The sequence below is a fragment of the Pteropus alecto genome, unplaced genomic scaffold, assembly GCF_000325575.1.
Source record: "Pteropus alecto unplaced genomic scaffold, ASM32557v1 scaffold73, whole genome shotgun sequence".
Lineage (NCBI taxonomy): Eukaryota > Metazoa > Chordata > Mammalia > Chiroptera > Pteropodidae > Pteropus > Pteropus alecto.
The window spans coordinates 222,471-242,067 of NW_006436284.1; the positions used below are offsets into that span (position 1 = coordinate 222,471).

The 19,597-nt window shown below is 36.1% G+C and overlaps 2 protein-coding genes and 1 pseudogene across 11 annotated transcripts in view; all 3 read right to left on the reverse strand.

Annotated features, from left to right (window-relative positions):
* Window positions 1–3,098: 3,098 nt before the first annotated feature.
* TMEM267 (transmembrane protein 267) lies at window positions 3,099–15,942 on the reverse strand. Of its 6 annotated transcripts, none has more exons than XM_015589841.2 (5): window positions 14,847–15,942; window positions 13,045–13,112; window positions 9,702–9,861; window positions 7,863–8,250; window positions 3,099–5,135 (listed from the first exon to the last, which is right to left on the reverse strand). In XM_015589841.2, exons 4-5 carry the CDS (start codon window positions 8,172–8,174, stop codon window positions 4,800–4,802), a joined length of 648 nt encoding a protein of 215 aa, XP_015445327.1. In that variant the 5' UTR covers window positions 8,175–8,250; window positions 9,702–9,861; window positions 13,045–13,112; window positions 14,847–15,942; the 3' UTR covers window positions 3,099–4,799. The 6 variants fall into 6 exon arrangements, with proteins under 6 accessions (XP_015445327.1, XP_024902981.1, XP_015445325.1 ...); XM_025047213.1 differs by lacking the exon at window positions 14,847–15,942 and adding an exon at window positions 14,445–14,484; XM_015589839.2 differs by lacking the exon at window positions 14,847–15,942 and adding an exon at window positions 14,325–14,416.
* Window positions 10,271–10,389, reverse strand: LOC112480248 (annotated as a pseudogene).
* A 1,249-nt stretch (window positions 15,943–17,191) lies between the features above and the next one.
* Window positions 17,192–19,597, reverse strand: part of CUNH5orf34 (chromosome unknown C5orf34 homolog) — a 22,180-nt gene continuing 19,774 nt past the window's right edge. For all 5 annotated transcript variants that reach the window (XM_015589854.2, XM_015589855.2, XM_006912442.3 and 2 more), the window contains 2 exons: window positions 18,510–18,550; window positions 17,192–17,604 (listed from right to left, as the gene is read on the reverse strand). In XM_015589854.2, coding sequence (XP_015445340.1) covers window positions 17,414–17,604; window positions 18,510–18,550 — 232 coding nt within the window. In that variant the 3' untranslated portion in view covers window positions 17,192–17,413. The remainder of the gene's footprint in view (window positions 17,605–18,509; window positions 18,551–19,597) is intronic.

Genomic DNA, 19,597 nt, shown 5'->3' on the forward strand with positions numbered 1-19,597 from the left:
ACTCCTCTCATGATCATGAGTTTCAAGGTTTGATGTCCTTAATATTGGAAGTCTGAGCTTCACTGGCAAAGTCATTACATAACTACCTATTATATAAGTGCGGCAGATGATGTAATAAATCTGGACAGAATATTCAATATATGACCCAGGAATGTTTGTTTAACATATTAGATTGTGGCACCACTGGTTTACAAAAGGTAATCTCAGCAGAAGAACTTTGGTTATGAAATATTCTATAGCACAAATTAAATCAGTCAATAAAATGGACTAGTCTGGCTTTCAGAATAATAAGAAGACATCACTAAAAATTTAGAGTTGTCTTTATTAATAGTTTACACGTAAATCAAATAACAACATAGCCATCTTATTAGTATAAGATATGGGTTCAATGTAGACATAAAATTCTGTGTCAAAAAGTAACCTATGCATAAAGAAGTACAAATTAGTAATTGATAGATGGTCACGGGGATGGGGAGCATGGCATAGGGAATGCAGTTAGCATTAATACGTTGGCTAGGTGGAGGGCCAGGGGAGGGATGGAACCATTGGGGGGATCATTTTACAAACTATAGATGTCTAACCAATGTACTGTATAATTGAAACTAATTAAAATTTAAAAAATAAAAAAAATTTTTTTAAAGTACAAATTAGTAGTTGATAGAGTCACAAGGATGAGGAGCATGGAATAGGGAATGCAGTTAGCATCAATGTAATGGCTAGGTGAAGAGCTAGAGGAGAGAAAGAGCAATTAGGGGGATCATTTTATAAACTATATAAATATCTAACCAATGTACTGGATACTTGAAACTAATAAAATAAAATTAAAAAAAAAAGAAAAGAAAAAAAAGAAATTCCTTAAGGGTTATTCCTTCATGATTTGAGTCCAGAGGAGAAACGATGGGAAAACAAATGGAAACCTATCTGCCCATTTGATAGCTATGTTACTCATATATTCCACAGTCAGGAATCATATAACATGACAGACATTTTGTTGGGTGTGCTGGCACACTGGTAAAATCCCAACAGATTCCTCTGTCTGCCCTGCATGAATGTATAGGAATATGTAGAAGAGCACATGAAGCACCTAAAGCAATGGACGCTGCCTGCCAAATGATGCATCGAGAGAGTAAACAGAACTCCTTTCAGTCCGATGTATTTCCAGTAGGAAGTAGTCTTTTGAATCGTGATCCTTATGAATTTGGTTTGGGGTATCCATTGGTTATTAGTCTTCTAGAAATAGTCATCATCTCCTTTGTCTCATTTATCGTAAGGAGGAAAATCATAAGATGAGAATTCTATTTCATCTTGTTTTCATGTTCTGAGAACTTGTGTTTGTAACCAGTAAGAACATTCTCAGGTTTCCGCCATCTGAGGGGCACAGGCGGTTCAGTTTGAGTCAGGTGGCTAGGCAGCTGGCTAGGAGCCAGAGACATGAAGTGACAAGCAGCATTCTCTTTGTCTGAATATATCAGCTCTCAGAAGTGTTTGTGTTAATCAGGGGTCCCAGTCTATAAGAGGCTGGTCATCTTTCCCTTCATTGCATTGTTTGTGCTGGAGAAATTCCCACTCCAGTTATTGCCTTTCCAGTAACACAGTTTCATGAATCAGTGTCTCATCTCTGTGGGAGATTAGAGTTTCAAAACCACTTGTGATAATGAAGGTTTTGCTTATTTAGGCTATATTTGGGGGTGGCCCTGGATCTTGGTAGGGCAATATATTTTGGGTCCAATTCAGTGATGCCTGTTTTGTCCAAGGTTAAGCCATAAAAGTCTTATTGGTTTTAAGCCACAGAGAGGCAAAGAGTTGGTGCAAGGAAGAGAGGAGAGGAGAGGAAAAAGAACGTAAAGAAGCAGGATGGGTCCACAGCAGTGACTCTTAAAGCATGGTCCCTGAACAGCGGCATCGGCGCCAACTAGAAACTTATTGGCAGTGCGCATTCTCAGGGCCTCTATCAGGTCAAAACTACTGGGGGGCGGTCCTTAATCATCCTCACAGGTGATTCTGATGAATGCTTGAGTTTGAGAAACACTGGTCTAGAAAAAGGAAACAAAGACTGGGATCTCAGAGATGAGCAGTGTCACCTAAAAAGGAGGTACAGAGGCCTGTCATCCTGGTGGATGGCTGATGTGAGATGGCGATGAGGGCCAGGGGTGCAGAAGAAGTCCAGATTTCAGGGAGGTCATCTGATGACAGGATAAAAATCAAGGGTTGAAATAAAAAGGGGATCCAGGTGCTTAGATCATCAAAGAAGGTAAAAGTGAGTCTTAGAGGGTAGCATGTGAGGGTAAGGACGATAGAGTAATAAAAGCTATCAAACGAAGAAAACTGAGAACTATGATGGACAAAAGGTTTAGCTGTGACAGTGGTTGAGCAAAGACTAAAATAGCCCCGATTTCTCCCCACTTCAGATGGGAAAATGGAAAAACGAAGTAATTATCCCACCAGCCAAAAGAAAAAGGAGCCAGGAAGTATCTGCCTGATTGGATGGAGGTTGTGGGGTGCCTGGGAGAAGATAGGTCTAAGTTAAAGAAAAGGGGTGAAGATACATGACAATTTTAACCCACATGCAGCAGGGATTCTTAGCCCACCTCTAAGGAAAACTAGGCTTGCAGATGAGTAGAAGATAGTTCAGTGGTGGACATTCTCCTGAGTAGCCAGTATAACTGACATGACTCCAGAAAACAGTAGAATGGGAGGTCAGATCAGTGAAACAGTCAATAGAGAAACACTAAGTGAATGGAGGACATCTAGAGGATGAAGAAAATACACACATGCAAACAAGATACAACCCAACTTCCAGTACGATACACTGACGCAAACTCTTTCTCTAAGAAAAGGAACAAAATGGTGTTATGGGAACTTGGTTGTTATATTTTGAGGTGTTATAACCACAGCTTTCAGAGACCATTTAGAAGACAAGGAACATTTCTGATGGTAGAGGCAGGAACAAAGATAAACTCACATTCAAAATCTGCAGTTGTTTAAGCAGAGTCATGGTCAAAGTGAACTCCCACTCTAATAAAGTTAGGACAACCACCAAATGCCAATGTGACATTCTTAAATTAGGCCTGGAGAAAGAAAAAAGCAGAGTTTTATGATTTAGTCAGAAAAAGTTACACAAGATAATGCTTTATTGCCATGAATTTCTGAAATCATATGCTTTTTAAAAAGCTCTACCTTAACCAAATTTACCCCCACTGTATATTTACTATTAAACCAATGAAACTGACACAATAATTGCTCTCGAAAGATAATAACAGCTTGTAAGATCCAGTAGATTATAAAATCAATTGGTTAAAAACAAAATGAAAAATTAAAGAGACTAAACCTTTATAACAATTTACAGGACACTGTTTAACTTAATAAGAAAGATCTGCTCGGATAAGGCGTTGCTGCATCATTTTTCAGAGGATAAGGCACACAATCACTAACATTACAAATCACAAAGGCGTAAGAAAATACGAAGACAGCAGATGGCACATATGCTACAAACAAAAGCAGGTGCCTTTGGGGAAACGGCTTTTATATCAAAGTAACATTAAACTGCAAATTTAAAATTTACAGCAACTAAATTTCCTTCTCTTATAAAGGTTAACCTTTTTTTCTTTTCTTTTTTTTTTACAGTAGAAAACAAAAGTTTTATTAGAAGGGAAAGTATACTTCCAGATGTGGAAGCAAAGTATTGAGCGAGAGAAGCGTGGCTCGAAAGACCAAGGCTAATCATTTTTAACAGAAATTAACCTGAAAGGACAAAGGAAAATCAAATTTTCAAAAACTACTTTTATTTTGAGAAAAAAAAAAAAGAAAGTTTTGTCTCTCAGTATCAGGCGGATTTTTAAAAAATGATTTAACTAGTATATTATTTAACAATTGTGTGTAAAAAAATTGGCAGCAACTAAAACAAATTTAATGGCACATTTATAAGTTTACATCCTAAATGACATTACTGGTAAGTCCTTTTTTGTGTGAATTCAAATCCTATGGTTATGAGCCAAGTATCAATATTTTGTTCATGTTAATTTTCGACAAATATTTTGTTAAATTTAGTTATGTTTTTCAAAACAGTTAAAACCCTAACACAAAATTCTGGGGCAGACACTAAAAAAATAATACTTCAGGAAGATGTTACTGTAGCCAACACATTATAATAATTTCCTAAAGTGATTTCTGAAACAATAGCTTAAATCTAATGTTAGTTACTGTCTTTTGCGACTATTGCAATGATTTCTCACAAGTCCACTGAAGCAGATTATGCCAGTAATCACAGCTCACTAAAAACACTTGGCAAATTAAACTTCAGTAAGGATCAACATAAATGACATAAAGAAATGTTAGCGTTCTCTATACATTTTATTCATGATCTGTTATTTTGGCCATTTCACTGTTTCAATGTCTTGGAAAATGTGGATCCAAATATAATGCTAACTTTCCACAAATTAGTCACCCTAAAATTTAAACTGTTTTTCTTTAGGAAATAAACTATCTGAAAGCTATAGTTCCAGAAAACTTAATTGGATATTAATCTAATAGTTATCAGTAGAGCCAGATAAACAGAAGAAACAATAAAAATATATCATCGAATTAATGAAACTCTAATATTGCACTAGAGTGTTACAGAAGTAGAATTACAATAAATACATAATATAAAAAAATTTGTACATGCTTCCTGAGCAAGAAGATTCAGGAATTATAATAATTAATATAAGTTCCTAATGTTTTTTAAATTCACTTTAATGTTGGCTACACTTAATTATCATTGTCTCAACCATTTGCTTCTCTAAGACTGCCATATGATTACTTCAGACATCAATATGAATTCCATGTTTTGAAGACATCATTTGTCTGGTCCCTGTTAAATACATAACCAATGAACAGATGTGAGGTAAAGATGATGTAATTACTACATAAAGCCAAAATGGCAAAGGAGAAGTTTTTCCAAATGGGCATATCCATAGGCCATGACGAATGCCATCTCGGATGTGGTGTGAGGTCCACGACATAAATAACATCCACGGAAGAAAGCACCATGAGTCTTTGAGCTTGAAAAGGTGCATAGTAAACTTCAGGGTCAGAACCACAACGGGTATCACAGTAGAACAGTGAAGGAATGGTCTTCGTGGAAGAGTCAAAGCAGCCTATGGAAGGAAAGCAATGGCTATGTCATTTCCTTTGTGGCAAACAAAATTTTATAGATGCTTCTGAATATTCTAAAATATTTTTCAGAATTCTATTGGAAATGCAAAGGAATCATTTTCTATGCCACCTCCAAATACATGCATTTAATCTATTATATACAGGCAAAGGAAATTAAAAAAAGGTATCCTTTGCAATAAAAATGAAATCAAGATTTCAAGAACATGGTGATTAATTTTTTAAGTTTCCTATTATCTGATTAGAAAAGTCATAATTCAAATGTAATTTACATCCTAAATGTATGGTTTGTGTAAATTTGGAGTTTTAAAGAATTGTCTGGGGCCTCTAAGGGTGTTGAAAAAAATTTCACAACTGAATAATATATTCTTTTATTAACTATGGCACGAAAGAGGAATATTTTGTTGTAACCATTTTATATTAGTCTTGAATACTTTCAGAATTTATTTACAACATTTAGAAAGATTATATTATTTTAAATAAGTATTCTAAGTTTGAGTTAAATAAACTTCGGTAAAGTTTCTAAACCATTGCAAAAAGTGTAATCATTATCTAAACAAATGAAAACTTCAAGTTTAATCTCTGAATGATCCATGAATAAGGCTTCATTCTCACATATTCTAAAGGCTAATTTTCAACTAGATAATTTCTAATAAAAAGAAAGCTAAGGATGGTGAGGATTGCCTAAATCTAAATCTCCCATACATACTCGAAAGCATTATAGAACAAGGATAAATAAAACTATACCAACCCTCGCTCAGCACAGATAGAAGTCAGAGAATGCCCAAACTTCAAATACCCTAAAATATTAAAATAAACACCAAATCAGTGAGCTCTCTCTCTCACATATCCACCACAAGCCAGGAAAAACTACATTGAAGAAAGATGAGGGGAAACCTTAGAATGATCTAAAATTACCACCAGAAGGAGAAAGTGCAACTTCTGTACAAAAATAGTGAAAAGGGTCCCAGTAGGTCAGAGCACTCATACAGATAATTACTTAAAAGTGTGCATGACTGGAGGCTTTGAAAGACATCAGTTCCTGGGGAGAAGACGGAGGGAAGAGGAACCCTTTGGAGATTGAGTGAAGGGGAAAAGGAGTAGAAAAGAAAAAAAAAATTAGGTACCTAACAAAAAAGGTAGAGGATGCAACCCTCTAACCACATTTAAAAAAAAAAAATCATCCATTAAAGAGACTGTACCTTGCCACATTGTCAAATCAGAACACTCTTAATTAAAGTGGAAATCTTATAAACCCACTACTGAAACAAGTGTTCTTTAACTCCTACCTACTGACTGAACATCAAAGTTTATTCTACATGCTTCCCTCTCCCTTCTCCTCCACATTATTATTCCATTCTTCTGCATCATTATTCCATTTTCATCTCCATCTTTGTTTTTAAGTTCTCTACCTACACTATATCATGCTCCTCAATAGCAAGGTGGGATGAGGAAGCCGCTGGTAATCACTACTTGGCAGAAAGCAGTTATACTCTGGATTATGTCTGGAGGGATAATGACTCTGCACACTTTTATTTGTGAAATCCATTTATATTAACATGCTCACTTAATCCTCACAACTCTATGAGGTAAGTATTGTTATAATCCACATTTCGAAGATGAGGAAATTGAGACTTAAAGAAGAAAGGTCGTCTGCTAACACTATATACAAGGATTCAGACTCAAGTCTTTTGATTCCAAACTTAAACAGCAATGTTATGCTGCCTCCACTCAGAGCAGAAAAGTGGAAATTTGTCTTTAATAGGGAATTACTGATTCCTTACTGGTTGTAAAACGATCTCTGAGACATACCTGGTATAGTACTTGACACATAATGAGACGATATCTTTTTCATTTATTCAATAAATATTTATCAAACATCAACTAGGTGAGCCAGGCACTGTTCTAGGTCAGTGGGCAGCGAAGCAAAGTCCTTGCTCTATGAGTTTGTATTTCTTTTCTTGAAATGTTTACACATCATAAACGGGTAAAAGTAGGAAAATCTATTGACACTTAGAAACTATTATCTGAACCGCCACTTTAAGCTTAGTTCACTTGCAAGGCTAATAGGTTACTATATAGCTAAATCTCTGATGCCTCAATGAAATTCCTCAATTTCTCTACCAGGGACTGTGTCCAGATCAGCCCACTGAAATGCATACTTTTGGCTCCATGAGAGATTTAGGGAATAAATCCATTAAAGTCATTTCCCAGGACTGGGAATCATCTTTAAGCAATTTAACTGTTATGGAGCACTTGGGAGTTGTGTACTATCCATAAAACATGAAGAATGTGGGGAGAAATTTAAGTGTGGTCTGGAAGAAAGAACAATGATACAAAAAAAACTAGGATAGCCCCGAGAACGGCATCCATTACTCTAAACCAGTTGGCTAATTCTTCCTTCAAGAGCTGGCTAAATACTAAATACATTCTCTGTAAAGCCGACACTGAACTCTTCAGGTACAATTAGTTAAGTCCTTGCTCTGTGCATATCCATGGCACTTTGTGATGTCAAGTAATTTGATCAGCAACATGTATGTGAGCACCTTGAGGGAAGCACTAGGTGCTCAAAAAAGTTGAAGGAATGGGCTTTCTTATTTTAAAATAAAGCTTATTATTTATAGCTTTAACTAAAATACTGTGAAGACCAATATAATGGTGCTAAAGAATTAAAATAAAGGCCAGAAAAATTAAATATATATGATCTTTACCTTTAAAGATAGGGATCCAGCTAGAAAAAAGTGATCTACATCAATAATAGAGGCTAAAAATCCAGCTAAAACAATTTCTCTCAAGTCGGTCTTCTTCTTGACTCCAATGACTATTGCCCATGACCACATGCCAATCACACCATGCACTGCATTATCTGAGAGAGCGCGGAGCCAGTCATTTTGCTGAATTATGGAAAACTGTAGTAGTCTGTCAGCTACTAGGCAAAATATCCCCAGACCAAGGCTGGAAATAAGAGATTCAGTGCTACAAGACTGTAGTAAAGCGTGGGTCTTCTCAGTCTCAGATGCCATCACAAACCGTATGTCAGTATAGACTAAAAGCCATCAGGAAACAAGCAGGTTATTCTTGTTTACATTCCCGGTCACCCTAAAATCGAAAGCAGAGAAAAATATTCATGAAGATGATGGGCTACCATATAATATTTAAATAAGACATTATCAGCACTAATTTTACAAAGATAAAACCAAGTTGTAAAAATTGGTATTTCTTTTTTTAACTGTTGTCAGTAATTTTATTTTGTTTTTCCTAGCTTTATGGAGATATAATCGATATACAACACTAAGTTTAAGGTGTACAATGTGATGATTTGGATATGCATACATGTTGTGAAATGACTGCCACGATAAAGTTAATGCATCCATCACTTCACACAGTTACCTTTTCTTGTGTGTGGTGAGAATATTAAAGATCTACTCTCTTAACAACTTTCATGTATTAAAAAATGGCATTTCTTGCACGTTACATATAATATGCCATATGGACCGAAGAGAAAAGCTTTGTAGGAAAAAGTTTAGTAGGTAATGTATATGAAGGGAAATTTAAGAAAACCCACTGACTGTAATCTATTACTTTGAGGTCATTGAGAAGTTCGAGCTCTCAGCGATGTTTACTAGGTGGTGGTAGGCATCCACTGTGCCTATATACCCAGCAACAACCTTCCATACTTCTGGTAGCAGCATGCCCTTCCTGGGGGAAAACTGCTCATCACTATACCCACACTCTGGAGCTGACTGATCAGAATTCCCGACTCCCTTATTAGTTGTAGTGATTAATTAGTAATTACTAATTAGCAATCCTTTTCCACTAGTGATTAGATTAGTAGTGATTAATCTAGTTATGAAGGTGACCCAGACTAGGCCAATCAGACTCCTTTCTAGAATTTTTCTAAGTGAGGCTGGTAAGGAAAGTTCCTTTTCTTATTGCAGACAACAGGCTCCCCTACATGGAATAGCCTAGGAAAAAAGAATCATTAGGACATTAAGTCCTCAGGTCTAACTCTAACGTTCTCAGAGCTGCCTTAGTTCCTGAAACTCACTCTTCACTTCTATGAGCTACTTCAGCATTTTCCCAATAAATCCCTCTCTTTTTTGTTGCCTTTAACCAAAGAATCTTAATTGACATAAAAAGGCAATCATAATTCTGTGCTGAGCGCTTACCTGGCATAGAATATTGAAATCATTTATCCAGTTAAAAGTTATCAATATTGTATAATACCTGAAGTTTTTGTTTCATATTGTTTTGTTTTAATTCTGAGACTGAAGAGTAACTAAATGATTTATTGAGAATGATCAATTTCCATTGTGATAAAAACTATACATAGTTCATTGTGTATATTCTAAAATTTATAGAGAAATACAAAAGACCTAGAATAGGAAAACAACTCTGAAAAAGAGGAATTAAGTTGAAGGACTACACCATCTGATTTCTGGTCTTATTAGAAAGCTACAGTAATCAAGACAGTGTGGTCTTGGTATAAAGACAGACAAATAGATCAAAGGAACAGAATAGAGTGTGATCAGATATAGATCCACACATACCTGGTCAATTGATTTTTGACAAACATGCAAAGGAAAATCAGAAAAGATATTTTTTTCAACGAATAGTGCTGGAACAACAGGATGTCCATATGCAAAAATAATGAACCTCAATTGGTACCCTACTCCACATACAAATATTAACTCCAAAGGGATCGCAGACCTAAAAGTAAAACATAAAATTGTAAAACTTCTGGAAGAAAATGTAGAATATTTTTGCATACTTGGGTTATGCAAAGAGTTCTTAGATGCAATATCAAAAGCTCAACCTGTTTTAAAAAACTGATACATTGAACATCAAAATTAAAAACTTCTACTCTTTGAAACAAAATGGTATCAAAATGAAAAAACCAACCACAGACTGGGAGAAAATATGTGCATATCTCATATTTGATAAATGATTTGTATCTAGAATAAAAAATTCTCAAACACAGTTAACAATATAAAAATGGGCAAAAGATTTGAAAAGTACTTTACAAAGATGATATACAGATGGCCAATAAGCACATGCAATATGCTCAACATCATTAATATTTTTATTTTTATTATTTTTTTAAATTTTATTTTTTTAATGCCTAAAGCACCTGGTATTCCTAGGTGGTCTCCCGTCCAAGTACTAACCAGACCTGACCCTGCTTAGCTTCCGAGATCAGACGAGATCGGGCGTGTTCAGGGTGGCATGGCCATAGACTAATATCATTAATTTCTAAGGAAATGCAAAGTAAAACCACAGTGAGATACCAAACATACCTATCACAATAGCTAAAACAAGACTGATCATCCCAAATGCTGACAAGATGTGGAGCAACCAGAACTCTCATATACTGATGGTGGGAATGTAAAATGGTACAAGTACTTTCCAGTTCTCAAAAAGTTAAACATACCACTACTGTATGACAGCCATTCCATTCCTATTTACCTAAGAGAAACGAAAGCATACATCTGCACAAAGATTTGTACACAATGTTCAAAGCAGTTTTATCTACATTAGCTCCAAATTCCAAACAACCCAACTGGAGAAACAAAAAAGTGGAAAAAGAAATAAAAAGAAACAAGAGTGATACATACAAAAACATGGATGAACCTCTATAACATACTCAGTGAAACAAGCCAGACACACCCCACAAGAGTACATCGTCAAAACCTATAGAATTGTACAATACAAAAAATGAACCCTAAAGTAAACTGTGGACTTTAGTCAATAATGTATCGATATTGGTTCATTCCTTGTAACAAATGTACCAGCTAATGCAAAATGTTAATATTAGGGAGAAATGTGTGCAGTAGGAGAGGGAATACAGTTGACTCAAGAACAACACGGCTTTGAACTGCATGGGTCTACTTGTAAGTGAATTTTTTCCAGTAAGTACCTTAAATATATTTTTCTCTTCCTTATGATTTTCTTAATAACACTTTTTTCTAGCTTACTTTATTGTAAAAAAAACGCATATAACATACACTGTATGTGTTAACTGACTGTTTATGTTATTGGTAAGGCTTCTGGCCAACAGTAGGCTATTAGTAGTTAAGTTTCAGGTACTGTGTACCTACTAAAAGTAATATAAAAGTTATGCATGGAATCTTGACTGCGAAGGGAGTCAGGAACCCTAACATCCTGTTGTTCAAGGGTCAACTGTATATGGGAACACTCTATACTATCTGCTCAATTTTTCTAGAAAACCTAAAACTGCTATAAAAAAATAAAGTCTATTATTTGTAGAGGACAATCTGGTGATGGCAAGAGGGGCGGTTTGGGGAACTGGGAGAAAGGGGTGAAAAGTTAAAGAAGTACAAATTAGTAGCTGATAGATGGTCACGGGGATGGGGAGCATGCAGTCAGCAGTAATGTAATGGCTAGGTGTAGAGCCAAAAGGAAGAAAGGGTAATCAAGGGATTGTTTCATAAACTATATAAATGTCTAACTAATGTACCTTATACTTAAAACTAATAATAAAATAAAATTTTTAGAAAATGTAAAAAAAAAGTCTATTAATTTAAAAAAGTAAATGAGTACAGGAAAATGTTATAATTGTTAAATTTAGGTAATGGATACACTGTAGTTCATTATACTTATCCTCTACCTTTCTGTATGTTTAAAGTTTTCATTTAGAAGTTCTTTTAAAAGAGTACATAGTATGATTCAATTTACATAATATTCTAGAAAATACAAACTAATCTAAGTGACAGAAAGCAGCAGATCAGTGGTTGCATGGGGACAGGAGAGGCAGGGAAGATTAAAAAAAAGAGCATGAGGAAACTCTGGTGGCTAGATATGTTCATTATTTTGATTGTAGTGATAATTCCATACACACATCAAAATGTATCAAATTGTACATCTGAAATATGTACACTTTATTACATGTCAATTATATACCAATGAAGATAATAAAACTTAGGAAAATATACTTTATTGTCAATAACAACAGCAGACATTCAAGTAAAAGGAGCAATTTGAAAACAAGAAAGATTATGGAGCTGAAATGCCTGATTGCTCAAATAAAAGGTTAATAAAAGCAATGCATAATAAAATGAATGTTTCAAAAGACACAATTAAGTGAATACGAACATTTTCAAAGAATTTTTCCAAAAGCTTGAGGTAAAAAAAAAGAGGTAGGAAGTGAAAGAAAAAATATTCAAAAAATAAAGAGAAAATCCTTAAGAATATTCAAATCCCCTCCCCCCAAAAAGGTTGTCAGCAAATGAAAGAGGATGTAATTAACATCAACATTAAACATGGGGTACAGAGCTCTAAGAGAAAAGGATCGTTACTGTAGGATTCTACACATAACTAAATTATGGGGCCTATGTGACAATTGTGAATTTTAAAAGTTTTTGCCTTAGAAATTACAACACCTATGTATGATTTCTGGGGAAAAAGGAATTGAGGATCAGGACTTCTAAATCTCTAGGGGTAGGGGAGAGGAATAAAGAAAGGATCGATACAGCAAAACAGAACAGAAAATAAAGCAAAGAAAAAAACTTTACCACTCTCCCACCAAAAGTAATAGGTACCAAACATATCAAACACAAATAGCACAGTAAATGTGAATGTATTAAATATCTCTATAAAGAGGCAGATTAGGCCAAAAGGAAACATTTATTATTTTAAGCCTCTAAGTTTTGGGTAATTTGTTATGCAGCAACAGACAGCTAAAACAGTAGTTTCTATTTTTAAGAAAGGTATAATCATGGTCCTAGAAACACACAATTTTGACATCTATTTCACCCCAACTATTCGTGCATATATTTAGATTAGATTCTGAATATGAGATAGAAATTTAATAAGTGTATTTCCTCTTATTTATTGTCTCTGACTAGGACACCTAAGAGTGCCCATTTTTCTTACCTTTTTCTTCCCTTTTCTACTTGCTGCTCCTCCCTCTAGAAATAGAAAGGACTCGGGAGCCTCTTAAGCTGTAAAAGAGCTTTATGTTTATTTTACATATTCTCACTTTAGGTGCAAGTTCCTTAACAGTAGTAATTAAAATTGTCTTTTAAACCTGTCATACATAAAATCTAACTTGCTCAAGTGTTTAATAAATATTTCATTATACTAATAAAAGGGGTAAGCATGTAAACAATCCTTAGCATATGAATTAAAGATATTACTTAGAATGAATTCTCTACCATAACAGCCAGTTACCCAGATCATAAATCTCTATAACTAGTAGGAGCCACTTTCTGCAATGGCCAAATTCTGCCACATCCCATTCCCATTACAGTAAAATGTCATCAACTATGGTGTTTTCCAAGTAAGCTTCCTTTTTTAAACTCCACGAACACTTAACTAGCCGCTTTAATTATACACTATTATTCATTGTTTGTTAATAATCTATTATACATTTCTGCCAAAACAGAGCTGACAAATTCCAAAAGTAAAAGTAAATGTTATCTTCTACTTCATCCCCTTCCTCCCGGCACCTGCTCTAATAAAGGCAGTCTAAAATCCGAAAACTGCCTTTATTATGCTTTACGAATAAGTCCTCTGAACTGTAGTTGCTGCGAAACATAATTTCTTTAATGCTACAATACCCAAAGCAGATGCCAAATCTAATGCAGCTAATTTGCAAAGAAAGAAAACACAAATCTTGCTCACTTTCACGGACACTTTTTATAGCCTCCATATAAAATGGTCAAATCCTATAATCATTACGAATAAAATATACAATGCTGAATTTCGACGTTTCAAGTCTCAGCATATTGCCAAAGTCATTCTTTCGTCGGGTTGGTGTGATGCAAAACTTTTAAAATGACGATTAAAAAAACAGGGTGGGAAGCCCTGGCGTCTGCAGGAAAGGGACCATGTCACACTCATCAATCACATTGACGCCTCCAAGGACCCGGAGACATTAAGGGCTCGGACGCCTGGTAATGACGGCAATGGGTAATTCTATCAAGACCCTCGGCACCCCGCCTGGGGCCAGGAAAACGTCAAGGGAGCGGAATATGGGCGAGGGTTGGGCTCCTATGGGATCTAGAAGGCGCGACAAAGCCAGAAAACGGTGCCAGGACTTCGCGAAGATCCCGGGGACACCGGACAGTGAACCCCCCGGCGGGTCAAGTACACCCAGCTTGCTCTCAGGTCCCGCGCGCCTGCCGCCCCTGCGCGCCCTCCCCGTCCGGAACCTGGGTTTTCCAAACTTCGGGTGGTCCCCGCCTCCGGCCTCCCACGTCAGGACGCAGTATCGCGGCGTCGCGTCCGCCCCCCTCCCGCCCCATGCGTCGCTGCAGCTCAGCGGCACCCACCCTGGGCTCTAGCGCCAGAAGCCCGCCGCGCGGACAGAGGCCCCGCCCCTCCTCCCCTGCGTCAGTACCATAGAGATGCCTGCCGCTGGCCAGAGGGGCTCCAGCCAGCAAAGCCGACCGGGAGGATGACGGGATAGTGTCTCGACTCGGAGCCGACCGAACGGAAGTTTGAATGTTCTGTGGTGGAGCGGGTGGATACATCGAGTTCTAAACCCCGTGGCCCCAAAAGGGAGAACTTTGAGACGACGGGGTGGGAAGTGGAATGTGTCTTGTTGGTTCTTTCTATCAAACCGAAGGGTTCGTTCTCGGTCTGATCGGCTCCGTCCACAGCGGTAGCCGCCGAGATACCCTCAACGCACCCAAGTGGTGGTCGGGAAGCTGGGGACGCAAAATTAACCTCACCGAAAGCAGGACGCGCAGGCCTTTTGTCCAGACGCTTGAACTAGGAACCAGCTACAGGCCGTCGTGGGTCCCAAAGGTGTAGATATTTCCGACTTCCTTCAGTAGATCCTTCGGGGTTGGGCGTGGGAGAGGTTTTCACGAGACAGGCCAGGCTGCCTTGCAGACCTGAGACTCCTCCGTAGCGCTTCAGTGCCCCCTTGGGGAATTATTGATAATTTTTCGCCACTATGCGGGTGGACGTTGGAGACAGCTCTTTCTGTGGACAGCCATAACTGGCTAGAACACTTCATTGTGACCACTAAATGCTGAAGAGTGGAAAAAGCACCTACGTAAACATAGTTTGACCCTCATTAACTCATTTCTAGTTTGTAACCCTGCAGCTGCAACATTTACTCCCAGACAACTCTTAGATTATAGGCCTAACCCTACCCCCAAAGTTTGCCATGAAATATCTTGCTTTTATTATTTTTGCATTGCACTAGTATAGAGGTAATCTTTGGAAACCAAGGATATCATTCTATTTATAGCATTCTATTTTTAGTGGTGGTATTTACAAAATATAGTAGCTCTCAGGCGCTGAAAGTGTCAAATCCCAGATGTTCCATTGTGTTGTGCTTTGAAATTTACCACACGAAAATATATTAGTGATCATATTCATTTCTGTTACATTAGGATTAGAGACAAGTTCTGTTTAGAAATAACTCTAAGAACAGTTTTTATATTTTTCACATTGAAAACTAGTTAGATTTGCATCAGTCTCAAAGTGTGTTTATATAAAATTAAATTCATGCTGGCAGCAAGCTGTACTTTTTTTTCCTAAATGAGAAATGGGTTACCTGGACTGACAAGTTGCAGCTTGTTTACTGGGACTATGGCCAGGTCCTGTCTCCCTGCGTCTGAGTAGTGTGTGCTCTCTTAGCACCAAGAAGACATCTAGCTTGACATTTGGCTTTGGGGAGTCATGGTCCAAAAGAGGAGGCTCAAAGAGGAACATTTTTTTCTCTTTCCTACCTACAGTTTCTCAAAACAAGTGTCAGAAGGAAAGCAAGGGCAGCAGTGAGATTAAATTTACGTAGTTCAAACAGACCACAGAAAATTGGAATCTTCAATCTCAAGCAAACTCAGGCTTCTCACAGAACCTTAAAGTGTGGCTCAGTATCTCAATTATAGAACTTTTCAGTGTTTGTCACACTCTTGGTTCTCAGGCAAAGGAAAAGACTCAACTGGGGGAAAATTAAACATTTTATTTATACAGCATAAAGGCTAATTAAAAATACCACCAAATACATTAACCACAACGTGCTTTCAGTCATGTTAACAAATTTTTTTTATCCATATGCAGTAGCAACTTGGCATTACCATATGGCAGCATGGTACATGTTTTCTTATAGTCTAGGCTTTCTAGAGCTACTGAGGGACACCATAGATGGCTTCCCGCTACCAAAACAGAACATACAATTCTTTCTCTGTAGTCTGTCTAAGGTCCAAAGGCACTGATTCATTTATACAACACATACTGAGTGCTCTTAATATGCCAGGCACTATGCTTGGTTACAGAATAACTGTGAAGCTCAAGTTCTAGTGGAGGACAGAAACCACAAAGTTGGATGATTTGTGTATGTGATGTACAGGAAACAAATAGGGTGATGTAATAGAAACTAACTGGGGGAGGCCAACTTTAGATAGGGTAGTCACCCCCTGCTGAGACCTGAAGGTGGCAAGGAGCCCGACATGAAAGAAGCTAAAGAGAGCGTTGTGCCCATTCAGATCGCTGGCAATATTCCTAATCTGCTGTGCTCTGCTTGCTTTGCTATTTTTCTCGTTTCCTCTGTTGCTTCTTCCCTTTTATATGAAATCAGAAATTAATTGCTTCTTGGCCTTTTGGCTAAGATTAAGTCCAGAAGTTAATTTAATTAGAATATTTCTGGTTATATTTCGTATAATCTTGAAGTCTTTTTAGATATATGGTTTTGTTTTTTCCCAATAGACAAAGTATAATAAATAGTACTTATGGTGAGCTCATTTTAGTTTCAGACTTTTCAGATGTTCAAAAGAAATGAACATATCTGGTTCATGAGACAGTTCATATAAAATGAAGTCATTGTTAAAGTATTTGATTCTTAGCCTAAAGCAATATTACTTATGTTCCTTTTTTTTTAAGATCTAATTTTCTTCTCATAATTCTATTGAAAAATACTTGGAGTAGAGATTAAATAGCAAAAGACCAAATGCACACAATACTACATGTTAAAAAAAACCCCTTGAATATTAATAGCGAATGCTCCACAAGATAAAACAGCAACAACTATAATTATATATATTTTTCATAAATCTGAAACAGGAAATTGTTCAAAATTTCAAAAAAGTTCTTTATTAATAAAGTACATTATAAATATATTTTAAAAATTTATAGGTTAAGTAAAATACCTCCAAAGTTAAATGTCACTTCTCATATAATGATTGTACAAAAGTCGTATATACAATTCCTTGGCTTTCTAGTAATTTTATACTAGTTGCTTGAAACAACATCCTTAAGGTTTAATAATATAGTGTAATAATTCCATTTTTCACTTTTTAGAGTTTGATAAAAGACAGTCAATATCCTGAAGAATTTCAGACATTTTTTTCAATGCCACCGATACTTTCTTTTCATTAACTTCTAGCAAGTTTTCTGAATATTTTGGTTTATAATTATCAGAAGACTGTTCATTTTTCTTGTTAGAAATCTGGTTTAGGACACCACTGTTCTCCAATAACACTAAGTTGTTTAGTTAAGGAGCTTTTGCCCACATTTTTTATTATACAATATTTTTCATTTCAGAAAGGCTGGCCTTCATATTAAAATATAATTTCTCCATTGGCAGGAAGATCTCTTGGATTCATAATAGAGTTGTTGCTTCAGAACTTATCAAGTCTATTCCTTAAAGATAAAGGAACTAGAGTATGAGAGGGAAAGAAAAGAGCACGTATGTGTGTGTTTGGATGGGGGTTTAGTGATAGGGAAGAAATAAAAGATTAAAAATCTCAGTAAACCTTTAGCTAGATTTACCAAGAAAAAAAGAGAGAGGACTGAAATAAAATTAGAAATGAAAGAGGAGAAATTACAACTGATAACCACACAATAAAAGAACCATGAGACAAACATGAACAATTATACACCAACAAACTAGACAACCTAGAAGAAATGGGTAAATTCCTAAATACATATAATCTACCAAAACTGAATCATGAAGAAATAGAAAGTCTGAACAGACTGAATACTAGTAAGGAGATTGAATGAGTTTTCAAAACCTCCCCACAAACAAGAGCTCATGACCAGATGGTTTCAATGATGAATTCTACCAAACATTTAAAGAATTAATACCAATCCTTCTCAAACTCTTCCAAAAAATAGAAGAGGAGAGAACACTTACAAACTCATTTTATGAGGTCAGCGTTATCCTGACAACCACAACCAGACAAAGACACTACAAGAAAATCCCAGACCAATGTTCCTGATGAACACAGATGCAAAAATCCTCAATATGATGTACCTTCTACTGACAAGACAGACAGATCTTAAATATCTTAAATATTTTTCAATGAAGCGCCACAATATATGTCTGGATTAATATAAAGTGCAAAGTTGTAATTATGTAGAACAATATATTGTTTAAAGGATACAGTTAAACTTTTGTATCTTTTCAAGTTCAGAAGCCACACACCTGTGGGGAAAAGAGAAGTAAGACCATGCTAGTTGTCTGATTCTTTTTTTATCCACAGTATTTCAGATAAGCATACTTGATTTTTTTCATAAAAGTTAGTATTTTAGAAGAATCTAAACGTTAAGAATTCTCTTTATGTTGGCTTTATCAACAAATCAACTTGATTCAACTGATACCTATTGAGAGCTTTTAATGAGTCAGCCAGGTGAATAAAAGTCCCCACCTCGAGGACTTTTTAATCAAGTATTGATGTTTGAAGGTAACGGCCTTCCTACTACAACTGAGACTAACCTGGATACCCTCCATTTTCCTCCTTAAAGTTTACTCAAATTTTAAAAACCTTCTAAAATCTCATCACTTTTGTAAAAGAAGTTATCTCACTTTCCTTAAATTCCTATAGATTATTTTAATTAATCATATACTTAATTGTAATATTTTCCTTTGAACTATTTTATTTTCTGATCTTTATACCTAGATTGTCTCTTCCGGAGAAGTATCTTTTCTTAATCTTCAGTATTTTGCACATATAGTAAGACTTCATTTATGTCGGACTCTTAGGGAATAGATAGTTTTGGAGGGCTAAGTTTTTACACAGTTGAACTAAGTCACAAAACATAATTATTTTCTATTAAATTCCTTCTGGAATAGATTACCTACTCCTTTCATTGCTTTCTTAAGCACAATATATTAAACATCCTCTTCTCTTTGACTTGAAGGGCTAACATTAAACATTATGAACATCAGCTCTTACCATGTTCTACAGAAACAGATTTTGGGGCAACTAGTATGGGGTAGAGGGCTGTATATAATTCCAGCAGAACCTCTTATTTGTGTATTCTTTCTCTTTTTCCTCATTAAGCTAGAATAAAATATGAGCAGTGGCACAGAACTAGAAAATAGTGTGACTCAACTATCTCTCTGCAAAATTAATGAGAATATTAATGTCTATAACATCTTTTTATTCAAATCACTAGAAAAGTCTTCTTCACAGTTCACAATAGGGTATGTGACTTGTTTACTTTACTAGCTTTACTACAGTGGACCATA